Source organism: Pteropus alecto, unplaced genomic scaffold, assembly GCF_000325575.1.
Source record: "Pteropus alecto unplaced genomic scaffold, ASM32557v1 scaffold7, whole genome shotgun sequence".
Taxonomy (NCBI): Eukaryota; Metazoa; Chordata; class Mammalia; order Chiroptera; family Pteropodidae; genus Pteropus; species Pteropus alecto.
Genome location: NW_006494614.1, coordinates 37,954,825 through 37,969,693, shown reverse-complemented (window position 1 = coordinate 37,969,693; position 14,869 = coordinate 37,954,825). Strand labels below are relative to the sequence as shown.

Sequence of the window (14,869 nt, the reverse complement as noted above, 5' to 3'; positions counted from 1 at the left end):
CTTTCCCTCATCTACTTTCTATGTTCTTCAGTAACTTCTAAAGGAGTTTCAGCACAACCCTCAGCCTAAGTGTCACTTCTGCCCAGAGACTGATAAGATGGCAAACCCCTAATAGAGAAGAAAACTATTCTTGAAAGTGGGCAACTCTTCCAAGCAGGCTCAAAATATATAGTAACTCAGAAGGCTACAGGCTTGCCCTTGGGAATCACCTATTCCAGTGGTACCTACACTTGACTGATGATTACACATTTGTAGAGAATTCTACACACACAGATATTTTGGAGCATCAACCCGCATGAGCCAAAGTAGAATCTCTATGGATTAAGCCCAGAAATCTGTATTTTTTTTTCAATTCCCACTAGTGCTTTTGGCGATCAAGCAGGTTGGCATTTACCATTCTAATCCAAATGAGGAAGCTGAGAAGGTAATTATGGGGAGCCAATATTAGCAAATAACCTTATTTTTGGCTTTAGCTTTGTTTTTTCTTTTCTAACACTGCTTGCTGTTGCTCCTATGGGGCAAATAGTCAGGTAGTCTCCGAGTGTATTTGCTTACTCTTATTTTTCCTCTTTTATTTTGATGGAGCTGATACTGTTCACCTCTTTCTTCAGTGATACCAGATGAATCCATGGTGATTGTAATAGGAGTAACAATAATAATAGGAGCTGTCATTTATCCATTGCCTGGTAGGTTCCAGGACCATGAGGACAGTATACATACCCCTATTTTGCAGATGACAAAACTGAAATCTAAAGGTCGAAGCCACATGGATGGCAAATGTTAGAGTTGGGATTTGAAGCCACATTTTCTGACTCTAAAGTCTATTTTCTTTTAACCGTCCTCTGCCACAACTCAAATGAAAGAAGATAATAACACTGACCAGTTTGGAAACGCTAAAATTTTGTAAAAATATCAGGTATTAGTGTTAAATGTGTCTTTATAACTCAGTGTGCAATTCCCTAAGTAAGTTTAAAATAAAATTAAATTTGAAGGAGAAATTATTTATAATAAATGGAAGAATTATCTAAAACTTTGTTCAATTTGATTTAACCTAATAAATGTCTTAGAAATCCACAGTGAAGAAAAATACATTGTGACCCATTGCCATTGACACTCCTGGGTGTTGACACTAAAACCTGCTAAGTTTGTTCTTTGATTTACTGATTTGTAAGTAACTTCACTATTTATTGAGTACCTACTTCTCAGGCACTGTACTAGGCACTGGGAACAGAGGGGACATTCTGCTCACAGTCCTCAAATGGGCCTATAGTTTGAGATAGAAATGCCTAACCCTTTCCCCCTGCTCCTTCCACCAAACCTGAGGACTTCAGAGCTTGGGAAAGTGATGCTCCTTATCCTCTTCCAGGCTATAAGGGACCGAAGAGGAACGAGGATGGCTCCCCACCTCTCTGTGACTGTGTATTTTAGAGGCCTTTCCACGTTTCTCTGCTGCCGCTGGACCATCTGATCCCAGACAGTTTAATGTGTTTTCTTTTTCTAGGGTTCCTTTGTCCTGGTGTTGTTTGTCTGAATTTTTCTGACTCACCGATGCCCCGAGTGAAAGGTAGCACATTCCAGGTGTCATCAGTGTCACAGACGGAGGCCTATCAGCAGACCCAGGAGGCACAAACCAACCAGGATTTCCCCTCTCCTTTCCCATAAATCACTGCCCCGCCACACAACACTTATCTTAAAGAGACATTTCTGGAAAGTTGGCCACAGACTGCAACAAGCAGTTCTGTCTTAATCACAGCTGTTTAAGCAAACAGTACTATTTTTGCCTGGAAGCTCTAATGGGAATTTTGACTTCTTAAATGTCAGAGCCTATGTAGATACATACATTGATTCCCCCATCTGCAAAACAACAACAACAACAACAAAAATGAAGTCTGCTAACGTTACCCAGGAGAAACGAGGTTGGGTGTGGTTTTCTCTTGACCAAAGGGTCAATGCTGCTCTACCACTGGATTTGGCTCTCTTATTTCTCCCTCTTAGCTCTGTAGCAGGTAAATATTAAAAGATGCTTATTCTTCCACTTGTTTCTTGACATGTTCTAGTAGGTAGCAATTTGGCAGCATCATCTGTATCCTACTCTACCAATATCAGCAGATAGTCAAAGATCCTATTCTCCCTTTAGGTTTTAGAAAGATTTGTTCACACAAGGGTAAACCATCAAAACTCCTGCCTGTGGCTTACCTGGCAGGTATAGATGAAGAAGGTGTAGATTAGACCCCGGGCCGTGAAGTCTGGGGAAAAGAATCAATTCTACTGGCTCACCATATACCCAAATCACCAAAGTCAGCCCCACATAAAGTTCTTTTCCTAGTAAGATGAACAGTGATGCCAGTGCCCCTCACTCAGCAAAGCTGCTCCAAGAAACACGGAATGGAATCTCACTCATAGGCCAGAAGCATACGTTGAAAACTATGACTCTTAAATATGAGCATGGCCTTTGAGGCAGAGAGAGCTGGGCCGAATGCCCTCTTACCTGGGCAGAACATTACCTTTGTGAGCCATGTTTGCTCGTCTGTAAATCAGGGGTAATATTTTCTTTGCAAAATTGTTGTTAAGGAGATGGAATACTATATGAAGACTCCTAGCAAATTGTCTGGCCTATCGTAGCTATTGTGAATCAGTAGGTAGAAATAATAATACTGATTATAAAAAAACGTAATAATCATATTTTATACAGATGTCTGCTGGTAGGTCAAGAAAAACTAATGCTCTTCCAATCAAGTCTCAACTTGAGATCGTTAAACAAACAAACAACATTAATGAGACATTTTTTGAAAAGCACTCCCAACATTCAAGGTCAACCTTAAAACCAAACCCAAACACCAGACCAAGGGCACCCGGCCTTCTCATCTTACTCTGCCAACATCATTGCCTGCTCGGAGCACTAAATGCCACACATTATCACCAGAAAGTTTAAAGCCATGAAAACCTCCAAATCTGTTCCTCAACATGGAAAATGCACAGCATTTCCTGGACCCAAATTAAAAAGGGCCAGGACACTTGGGCTGCCAGATCTGCAGAAAGGTTAGGATCTCCACAATGACAGCCAGCAACCCAAACTAGTAGGAACTTTGCGCTCACTAAATAGATGTGAAAAGGAAAGCACCTCCAGCACAGGGTTAGGACATCCAGGATCTTCCTTTCTAAAAATTTTGTCTTCTACCAACCATTCCTTTAGAAGCCAAGGAAAAAACCAATGGGGACTCTTCTTCAACTCAGTGCCAAAGACACATTCTGAGTCAAGCTCAGAAACCTGGCATGGACAACAAATTGACATAGAGGACACATTTGTGAGACTTCTAACCAATAACTTCAACTTTCGGTCCCCTACGATGATTACTCTTAAGACCGAATTTCTAGCTTATTGGCAAACCTCCAAAATAAGATTTTCATCTCGACTCCAGTTTCTACTTGTGGCCTCCACATCCCCCAGTTACCCAGGTTTGTGCACCCTTACCATGTCATATGGATCATCACTCCTCTTCACCCCATGTCAAATCTGCCTCCAGGTCCTTTTGATCCACTTTTCAACATGCCGTTCACAAGCACTTCTTTTCCCCCTTTTCTGGTTCAGTGCAGGGGCCGAGGCTGATGCTGGTCCATACTGCTAAACCTCCTTGCTGATCTCCTGGGTACTGACTTCCTCATCTAATCCACTTGGCCATAACCATCAGGCTAACTTTCACTTCAGATGGCTTCCATCAGTCCCTTCTCTGTGTCAGCCTCTCCACTGCTTAGAATCCACTTCCTGGTATAATCAGGACACAATTCTTGATGCTTCAATCCATTGTTATCTTCCTCTGCTCCCCAAAAGCCACTCTGCTCTAAAAGGCAGATCCACACTAATTCTTGTCTCTGGTCTCTGAGGTTTTTACAGACTTCTCTTCTCCATTAGAGTTTTGAAATAGTTTTCCTAAAGTAGTTTTTCTAAATCTTTTATCATGCCATCCATCCTGCTGCCTTTAGTAGTTCTATGGAAACTTCTCTGTACCAGGGATATTAAGTCTCTTTCAAACATATTATTTTAAATAAATCAATTGACTGTTTTTAATAAAAAACTATTAAAACAAACAAAAAATAAATAACTGCCCAGATAACCACATTAACATTTTTAAAAGTAATATGTACATGATATTACTTAATTCTCTTAACAAATCTGTGAGGTAATGAGATATGTGTGTGTGTGTTTGTGTGTGTGATATATGTGGCATATATGTGGTATGTATGTAATATGTATATGTGTAATATATACATATATGTGCATATATGTAATGTGTATATTGTATTTGTGTGTGATATACGCAATACACATATATGTGATTTGTATGTGTGTATATACGTGTGTGTGTGTGTGTGTGTGTGTGTGTGTGTATCTCAAGGGCCCAATGAAACTATATAACGGACCAAAGTGACTTAGGAAGTCATAGTGGTCTGAGAATATGAATATTGATCCTGCCTTTAAAGACGATTCTATTTCATACTCTAAAGACTTGGTGCAGTGTGACAAAAGGTAATTACTTTTGAGAATTCTCTTTCTCTCATAACCGTTATTTGTCCCTTTCTGGCATTAAGGGTCCAGAAAAGGAGCTATATGTATATATAAAAGGAATTACTCTGAAAACCAGAGCCCAATCCTATTACCTCACTTACCTAACACACCAAGCAGAACACAGACACCTCTGAGCACTATCAACTCAATATGATCCTCCTACTACCTTCTTTCATAGTTTTCCTGGAGAGCGATGCTCTTAACCGCAACTTACATTCAGGTATCTGAGCCTAGCGCCCAGGCCTTTCCACGGCCATTTCTCACTTCAGTGATTTTATAAAAGTACCAAGGCCAATCCATCTTCTGCAGATGGTGAGTTGAGGCCCAAGAGCACAGAGGATCATGTATAATAAGCAGAAAAAATGTTTTCATTGTGATTTATCATACTCATGATTGTTTTTAATGAAAGCATATCTGGAAAAATTTTGGAATGTCAAAGCCTTAGATGTAGAAGCGATTTCCTCTCATGTTGTTGCCACAGATCATAAACAGCCAGGCTCAGAAGTGCAGGAAGACGTTACTTTTATAGCTGTACCATCACCAATGGCCCCTGAGGAAGCTGATAACTTGAGCCCTAAAAGAAGCTGGTAGAAACTTGGAGCTAGAACTCACCCACAAATGGTTTGACTTAAAAAAAAAAAAAGCCTTTCAAAGTCTTTCTGGCCCTATTCCTGTCATGGGGTGCAGGAAGGCTCAAGGGACGGAATAGATGTAATGATGCTTGTTTTAAAGCACAGAAAGTTCCGTCTGTGCTACAGACCAACTCAAGGAAGGAGGAAAGAAAAGAGAAGTGAAGATCGCATAGGGACATAGAATAAGGCTGAAAGAGAAGCAGAAAGAAAAGGGAAGAGGAGAAGAGAAAAGAGAAGAGGAGAGGAGAGGGGAGGGGAGGGGAGAATGGAGGGGAAGGGAGAGAAGGGAAGGGAGAATAAGGCTGAAAGAGAAGCAGAAAGAAAAGGGAATAGGAGAAGAGAAAAGAAAAGGGAAGAGGAGAGGAGGGGAAGGGAGAGAAGGGAAGGGAAGGGAAGGGAAGGGAAGAGGAAAAAAAGAAAAGAAAGAAAAGAAAAGAAAAGAAAAGAAAAAGAAAAAGAAAAGAAAGAAAAGAAAAGGGAAGAGAAAGTGATTGGCGGTATGACCTTCCAAGGAGCATTTTGAGAGCTTAATAAAATGTGGTCAAATTCTCATTTCACAACAGTCGAGTCTAGTTCATACTGTGAGGGGCTCTAACAGATACCTCTACCTTGACCTCAGGGCAAGCCTACTCTCTTTGGCAGCTCAGCATCTCCTTTAGACCACAAGACTGAAGAGACCAAGTCACGGCATGCCTGGAAAATGATTCAGTCACAATGCTATAGTTCAGAAGTTTTACCTTCCACACAGTTGCTATAGCCTCTAAGCCAGCAGACTCTTAACAATAAGAACATATCCTCTGAACTCACAAAGAGGCGGCTATGACAGAGACGTGCACTCTTCATTTGTTCACTCATTTATTGAGAAACTGGGCTAGATGCCAGGCTAGAGAGAGGAAGAGAGTTCAAGGGAGCTCATGTCTACTGGGGATGACAAACAGGAAGCAAAATAATTACAATACACTGGGACAAATGTTGTGCTATGGGAATGTATCAAGGGCAATGGGAACTCAGAAAAGCAGCCCCTCCCTGTCTGGGGTTTCAATGGAAGACCTTACATGGCAGAGGCCCCTGTGAATTGAGACTTAAATTGGAGTCCCCCAGACAAAGAGGGATGGTAGGTGGGGCATCGACCGTGTGAAAGGGAACAGGAGAACACGTGAGAAAAAACATGCGGGTCTAGTAAGACTCCAGCAGGTGATTAGATTTTACCTCCAAGGCGATTGGGAACCCATGAAGAATTTCACGCAGGGAACTAACACAATCAGACTGATGCTTTTGAAAGGTTACTATGAGGAAATTAGGAGGATGTGATACTGGGAAAAGCCAGCCTGCAGACATATACTGACACCTGCCCAGAGTTCTGCATGTAGGACAGGACACTGAGGATCAGTGTACTAGTGAATGTTCACAGCTCTCACCTGTCCTCAACCCTCCAAAAGCATGGAGCCCTATATTTTCCAGACCATTTTTGGAATTTAGTGGGGAAATTAGAATGGGAGACAGAGGAGAACTCGAGTCGAGTGGTTAAGTTATCCACAAAATAAAATGATAAGTGAGAACAGAAGAGATCCAAAAAAAAAAAAAAAGGACAAAAGGAAAGGCTGCTGGGATGAGATTAGAGAAGCAGGCTTGATGGTGGCAGAGAGCAACTGAAGAGCGAGAGGCACTGGGAAATCTCTAGAATGTGGGGAGTGGTGAGAGGAGAGAAAAGGAGGATCGTAATGCGTTGCTAAGATCGTTTAACGCCATTTGATAGAATAGAGAATGGAGTGCCTTCGTAATTACTTCTAGAAATTAGATCCTGATGTGCTTGGAGACTGAATTATGTGGATTGCAGAGTTTTGAAAAGTTATAGCAAGTGTCATTTGATCGGACTTAGTAGAAGTGATCACCAAGCAAAGAGTTTACATACCTGCTCTTTTTTGCCTTAGTGGCTCTTCCCCTGCTAGTTCATGATCGTGGAGAATCTGAAAGGGCATTTGAGAAAATCATCAGTTAGTGTTAGAGATGTTTGTTTTTTCATGACAGCTTTCTGCTCACATGCCCCAAAATGTTAAAGCGGAGTTCAGGGCTGCAGATTCTGGGTTAGCACCTGAGCCCAGTGGATGTTGGGTAAACAGCAGCACAATGGTCAGGAAAATAAAATGGAGTGACCTGGGAATTCACTTTTTAAAGACCAGTCTCTAGTTCCAGGAATGGAAGAAATCACCGTATCTGAGTTTCTCAGAGTTCCAGCAGTTTGAGTCCTGTCAAGAAGTGTAAATTATGGTGTTTTCTAAATCTGCTTTCTGCCTAAGTCTTGAACCCTGAGTCATTTCAGTGACCTTTTCGACAAGTCTCACGACCTCTTCTCAGCACTCGACCTGTTCCCACCCCAAAATTTCTGCGTCGTTAGATATATTTTAGATTGTCCATGCTTAGAAATTATTTTCTCATTCCCTGATCTTTTTTCCCTCGGATGGTTCCATTGTTGCTTCCTGTGACAAGAGCCACGAGAGCCAGCTCTTGAGTCAGATTACCTGGGTACAAGGCTGTGCCACTTATATGCTATGTGACCATAAGAGAGATTTATTTATCCCCTCTGAGCCTCTGTTTTCTTTTCTGTAAAATGGAATAATAATGGTACCGACCTCATAGAATTGTTATGAGAATTAAGCAATCTGCAATGTGACACATGGTAAGCTCTTAATAAATGTTTGTTACATCATATAGTACAATAGTTAAGAACGAGGACTCTACAGACTGAATTCAAATCTGATCTCTGCCATAAAATGGCTGTGTGGCCTTGGGCAAGTTACTTAACCTCTCTGTGCCTTGGTACTCACCCATAATATAGGGATAAAATAGCTTGCCTTATTAGGTGGTTGTGAGGATTAAATGATTAATAAATGCAAAGCACTGAGACTAGTTTTAGTGACATAGTAAATGTTATTCCACGGCAGAGCATCATACTGTTCTGGGGGCACCATTCACATAGACCCCTCTGTCTACATACTGCCTCTTGCTTTACCTCTATAAAGATCATCTCCCGTCTTTATGTGGCTTCTTTGTTTAAGAACTGACATTGATTGGCTTTGCTGTTGGAGTCACTGCAAGTTCCCCATCTGGTAACCACACCCCGACCTGACACAGGTCTCCTAACTCATCCCTGCCTCCAGTTGGGTTTTCCTTTGATGTGCTACCTAATTCGACTCCTTTCAAGGCTCAATAGAAGAGCCCCAAATCTATGAAGTCTCCTCAGGTAATCCCTGCCAACCGTAGTGTGCCCTTCACTGTGAACTCCACATACCTATGAACTCCTCCCGAGGCAAAGCTCATTTTGCCATCTGCGGTGTCTACCGTTATTTTCTTATTATCTCACATCATAGCAATAACAGAAACAATTATTTCTAAGATGTATTCAACACCTTGTGCCAGGCACTGTTAAGTCCTTGATGTGTGCTAACTTATTTAATTCTCATGACAGCCTAAATTGCAGATTAGCCACATTTCACTCATCAGAAAACATGGATGGGCACAGAGAGGTCAAATATCTTGGTGGAAGTAGCACAGCTTTTAAATGGCAGAGTCAAAATTTGAACCCAGCTAGTCTGTGCACAAAGGCCTTGCATCATCTTATCAGGAGATCCCTCAGGAAACTGTGGGTTCGTCTCAGGGACCCGGTCTCTTTTTACCTAGCATTTTTTCTTCTCTATTGCCTACTTCTGTCCCCTCTTTCTGTTCAATGACTAGTATTAACATCCATCGGAACTGGGGAGAAAAACTGTGTACCTGTGATAGTTCATAAATGTTCCTGATGAAATGAATAGAAAATGGATGATGATTTGAATTTCAAAAACCCAGTGGCTGCTTTGTTTGCAGGGAGGTTATTTTAGCTGTACTGAAATGTGCAGGAACTGAGAAGGAGCAAAGTCAATGCCCGAAAGTAGACAGCTTTCTCTGTCTACTCTTCACAGGCTTTGGTTGGGGAACTCAGCCTTTGAGAAGATGATCACTGGCAGTCACCACTAGGCAGCTCTCCCAGGTCAAGATTTCATTTTCTCCATTTTTCCAGTAGGACTAAAGAATTGAAGACTTTCTGTTGGCAGTCGTACGCTAAAGTCAAGATACATTTCAATTCTCTCATGCAAAGTATTTCAAATCTTTGTGAGCATAAGGGTCACTTGTCTCCCCTCCCCCAGTCTGATTTAGCAGGTAATGGGTAGGGTGAAGAAAACTGACTATTTAACCTGCTCATCCCTGGATGTGAGGTCACTTTTTGAGAGACACTGGTTTTTAACTGTTTTCTGAATTTTTATTGTGATTATCTAGAACTTTCAGGGGATATCTTTGCAAAGTGCTGGTTCCAGAACTCTTGTCGCCTACTGCCTCTCTGTTGTCCAGTTAGGATTCACAACTTTTTTTGAGAATTATCTATGCTTTGAGCCCTACAATCATGGGGAAAATGGAGGAAAAACACACTGAAAGCAATAAAACCTCTGAGGAGTTCCCCAGTGGTGGTGGTGACTACCCTTGGCCTTCTCAGATTTGAGAAGGAACAAAGAGCTGGCTGCCAAGTCATGGAGCCCGGATTTCAATAAGGCAAATGCTGGAGTCACTCCAAGAACTGAATCCCACAGTCTCAGATCTTCCTGGTTGGAAAAGTCATGCACTCACTCTAAGCCTCAGTTTCTTATGCAGTGACTAGTAATGTGCCGAGGCACAGCAAATGCCTGTGCAGTCTCTGGTCAGTGGTGTATACCTACGTGTCCGGCTGGCCTAGGGGTCACAGGGGGCCAGGCTTGCACTCTTAAGTCCTCATGTCACCCCAGTTTTGGGACCTATGAGAACTCATGAGAAAAACATAGATCCTTCCAGGGGCTCCCAATGCTCAGCTAAACATTTTCTTCAGATACAATAACAGAGCCTCCAGCTGGGCCTTCTTCAGCTCATCCCTGCAGAAGTACCCAGATGAGTGTCTGAGCAACAAAGCCCAGCTCAATCCAGGGGGAATTTCCTGATAGCCAAGCTTCAGGAGGAAGACACAAGGTCACTAATTTCAGGAAACGCCCCACCTGTCTGACATGATGACTTTACAAAATAACTATGTGGGTGGAGGTGGTGGCCTACAATGGGAGTGGACAATCAGTCAATAATGAGAGGTGGCATTTTATGTGTAGAAAAGAAAATCCCCCATGGAATTTGTGTCCCCAAAGATGCCAGCTGTTGTTGCCAGATCTCACTTCTCCTTGTCAAGGCCCTTTTATTCTTTTTTCTTTGTCTCGATCTAGAATCCCAGACTTAACATCTTTGTGTCTATGTTAAATAATTGTCTTAGCCCAAGATCCTGTTGGAATGTCTCTTTGCACTGGAATATTAACATAGGTTTATTTCGTACTAGAATAGTAAAACTAACTACCAAATCTTAGATACTTGCTCTGTGCTAGTCCCTGTGCTAAGACATACATGTATGAGAACATTCAATCCTTACAAGAAACAGATGAAGGAGCTACTATTCATTCTGATATTATGTAGAGGGAAAAAGTTAAGGAGATGAGGAAACACAACTAAGTTTTCAAAGCTGATGAGGGTCAGAGCCAGGCTCCAGACTCAAGGCTGAGGTCAAAGCTGAGAGTCTACAGCTTTGCTGTTCAAAGTCCAATCTTTGGAGCAGGGACAAGGGCAATATGGGGGAGCCCACCCCAGAGTTGAAACTTTCATTTTAAAAAGGGGGATGCATGTGCACAGTGGCGTTTGAGAAGCTGTATCATTGAATTTCAAAAGCCCATCACCCCATATTTGCGCACCCATGTTCATAGCAGCATTATTCATAATAACTGAGAGGTGAAACAACCCAAGCGTCCATTGATAGATAAATGAATAATGTGGGATATACATACAATAGATCATTATTCAAAGGAAGGAAATTCTGACACATACTACCGCATTGATACATTTTTAGGACATTATACAAAGTGAAATAAGCCAGTCATGAAATGACAAATATTGTATGATTCCACTTATACATGGCACTTAGAGTTGTCAAAACCAGAGAGACAGAAAGTAGAATGGTAATTGCCAGGTGCCAGGGGGAGGGGGAATGGGGAATTGCTATTTAATAGGTATAGGTTTTCAGTTTGCAAGATGAAAATTTCTACAGATTGATTGTACAACTAAGTGAATGTATTTGACACTACTGAACTGAAGAGTTAAAAATGGCCAAGTTGGTAAATTTTATGTGTATTTACTATAATTTTTTTTTAAAAGCTCATCACCATGTTTTGCATTTAAACTGGTAGAAGTTCAGCTGCGGGAGCTGGGTGGCAGCTTAGGGCCATATAAGCTAATAAGGCAGGTTTAAGTACACTTCTCCAATGGGGGTCTTTGGCCTTTAGGCTGTACAAAGATACTGTATCTTGAAGGCAGATCTAGGGGAAACAAAGTGAGGCCCTTTGGAGTAGTGGTGGGGCCTTCCAGGAAAGTAAAGTTTAAATTCTACTAGCATCCCTAGGAAGTCAGTGGCTTATCCCTGACCAGCCTGTGCCACCAGGCAGATGGAAGGGCTCTGTTAGGGCCACTGAAATGAAGACCAGCCTGGTACAGTAAGAGGGCACGGCTGCAGCCATGAACACTAAGAAATTCTGGAACAGAGGTAACACTAACCCCATTGCTGACATCACCTCATGTTCTGTCTTTCTCCGCACAGGCCTGGGGTAACTGGACTGACCCTGTGATTCCACAGGAAACATAAACATTTTTCTCTATTTATATGAATAAACCACTGCACATGACTGTACGGGTTATACCCTGCACTCTGGAGTTTGGGAGAAGAGACATAAAATATACCTCCCGAGTCATGAGAGATATAAAGAAAAAGACAAAGAAATCTAAGTTAAACAATGAAAGACACTCAAACAGAAAATAGGAAGTGTATAAAGTCATAAAACAAAATCCTGAAAGTAAGATCAAGCATTTTAAATGACATTAAATGTTAATAAATTATATTCCACAAAGTCAGATTTACTCAGATTTGATTTAAAAGAAAAAAAAAACCTTTAAACACATGTTGTTTATAAAAGAAGCATCAAAGCAACATGATATATTAAGGTCTAAACAAAAAATGAAAGACAAAGATCAGACAAACATAAATACGAAAACAGAATTGACAACTGGAATAGAAGGCAAAGAATTATCATTTAAAAGTACCAAGCAGGGAAAAAAAGAAATGTTTTACAGTATTAAAATCTACCAATGAAGATAGATAGATTTATATATGTATATATTTAAAAAAACCACTAGTGACAGCATAAATAAAATAACACTAAAATATCTTTTTAAAAAATGAGTAGGAAAAAAATGCACTAAGAGACCTAATAATAGCAAACAGTGCTATAATGTTTGATATGTGCCATGAACTGTTCTAAGACATTTTATAAATATTAACTAATTTAATTCTCATAGCAATCATAGGAAATCAGTACTATTATTATCATTGTTTTACAGAGGAAGACACTGAGACACAGAGACAATTACATCAGTCTCCCAAGATTTCATAACCTCTAACACACTCTGTCTTTGGTGCATGTTAAGTGGAGTAAGCTAAGGAAGGAACAATCCAATAATTCTTATAAAAAATAAAGGAGTACTTATCACCCCTTTTGTCAAGCTAAACTCCCATTAACTTCCCAGAGACAAAACGACCTGGATAATTTGTCAGTGAAAAGCTTAAGTGATAGCAATGGCCCCTTTAGATATAGCTACCTGTAATTGTCACAAGTACACATACAGATTAATGCTTTTTGAAACGTGTTCTAGCCTGATGCTCCAATTAAAATGAATCCTTCAAGAACAGTCCTCTAAATCTGCATAAAGTCATTGTCGTCAGTTTCACAGGGGTGCAGCTTTGGGTGTAGAGATGGCAATTTAGTTATGGGAGTAAGCTTGAGGGATGTTCACTTGATACTACCACCACCGATTTCTGAGTATGGTAAATTGTAGCCCAGTAGATACGCTAATATCCATTTATGTTCACCATCCTCATCCCCATCTGCAACATTTTCTCGAAGGCTCTCAAAAAATTTTTGAAACTAATTTTTATCTGTGACATTCCAGGAAATCAGAAAAATGTGACAAGGAAAAATATAACAGATATGGATTTACTCACCAAAGGATGAACAATAGACTCTAAATTCAAGCTCAGTGTAACTTGGGAAGAATAAATCACAATGATCACAAATGACATCATGGTTCTCCTAGGGGATTTCATTTCTTCAAGTGGCTTTGCCTGGAATGGAAATGAAATGGTTTAGAGATAGAGCATTTTATTTACGAAATATGGAAAGAGCTTGCAAATCCTGTCTTGAAGGTCATACTGCAAAAGGACCTTTTCAATAGAGGGGAGAAAGGAAGGAGTAACTTTACAGAACAGTGTGTACTCCAGAACCTTGGGAAATGTCAAGAAGGATGAGGGTTGGGGAGAATGGTGGATGGTACCTGTAAATAGGACAAAGGCGAAAGACATTTGGGTACATTTCTATATACATAGAGAAGGAGAGAGAGAAGGGATGAGAAAAGAGAAAGAGAAGAGAGAGGGGAAGTGAGAAAAAGGGAAAGACTCTGGTAAGAAATACTTAACATTGTGATTTAGTATACATAATATGTAAGCAAAATGTTCAAAGAACAATACTTACCTTTTCTACATGCAACACACTCTGACAATTTCAATTCTAGTCTACCTTATCTTACCCTATTTTTCTTTTAATCCTGGTAGCAACCCATTAAATTGACTTCAAGACCCATTTTAATGGGCTACGACCGATGTATGGAAAATCCTGAATTTAAGTCATAAAATTATAAGTTGTATTTCATAATCTAGTCATACTATATTATGTAACATAGAATATTAATATCATAATATATCCCATCCTATGTATTGATTTTTGACAGCCTTCTTTTTACAATGCTGGTGATGAAAACAAAGATTTTAGTGGCCAGATTACTTATGGTGGCATTTAAAAGGAAGAGTATCAGATGGAAGAATCCCAACCCTCATGGATCTGAGAACCAGAACAAACTACTTTGTGCAGATTCCTTTCCTTACAGACTTTTCTACGTCCTTGTATTGTTCTGGAAAGAGCATTAGACTAAGAGACAGAGATAAAGATTAGGATTCAGGATTACTATAAACTAATCGTGCTTCTTTGAGTAAGTCACTTATCTTCACTGAGTCCAAGTTCCCCCATCTGAGAGGTGGGTATAATTATTTCTCCTCTAATTCTCTCACAGACTTTTCTGAGACTCAGATGCAATTAAAAACCTGAAGAGCTCCAGGGATGCAGTCTGCAGTGGTTTTCACCTTGATTTCTAGTGGAATCCGGAGGGCAACCATCAGGAAGGGCAGGCCTTGGCCCAGGCATTGCAGGGAATGCCACGGGACTGTGGCCAGGATAACACACAGAGGCTAGCCAAAACTTACATGCCAGGGGGAATTGTGTTTCAATCACCAGTTGTTGGCCACCTCCTTTTCCTCTTCCCCAGTAGTAAAGACGGAAGCATAAGGCTCTGGAAAACTGACCCAATTGGCAAGTCTGGCAATCAAATACATTTTTAAAATTCTGCAACTCAATGGCTTTTCAAAAATGTTTGCAATTTAGGTTACAGGAATAGATATTTAAAATCAGATATGTCTGCTGTA

General features: G+C 40.6%; 1 protein-coding gene across 1 annotated transcript in view; it reads right to left on the bottom strand.

Moving 5' to 3' along the window:
* ADGRF5 (adhesion G protein-coupled receptor F5) overlaps positions 1-13,441 on the bottom strand; it is a 53,469-nt gene extending 40,028 nt beyond the window's left edge. The window contains exons 1-2 of the mRNA XM_006926474.1: positions 13,340-13,441; positions 7,109-7,163 (exon numbers count right to left, since the gene is read on the bottom strand). Coding sequence (XP_006926536.1) covers positions 7,109-7,163; positions 13,340-13,441 — 157 coding nt within the window. The remainder of the gene's footprint in view (positions 1-7,108; positions 7,164-13,339) is intronic.
* Between the last annotated feature and the right edge of the window lie 1,428 nt (positions 13,442-14,869).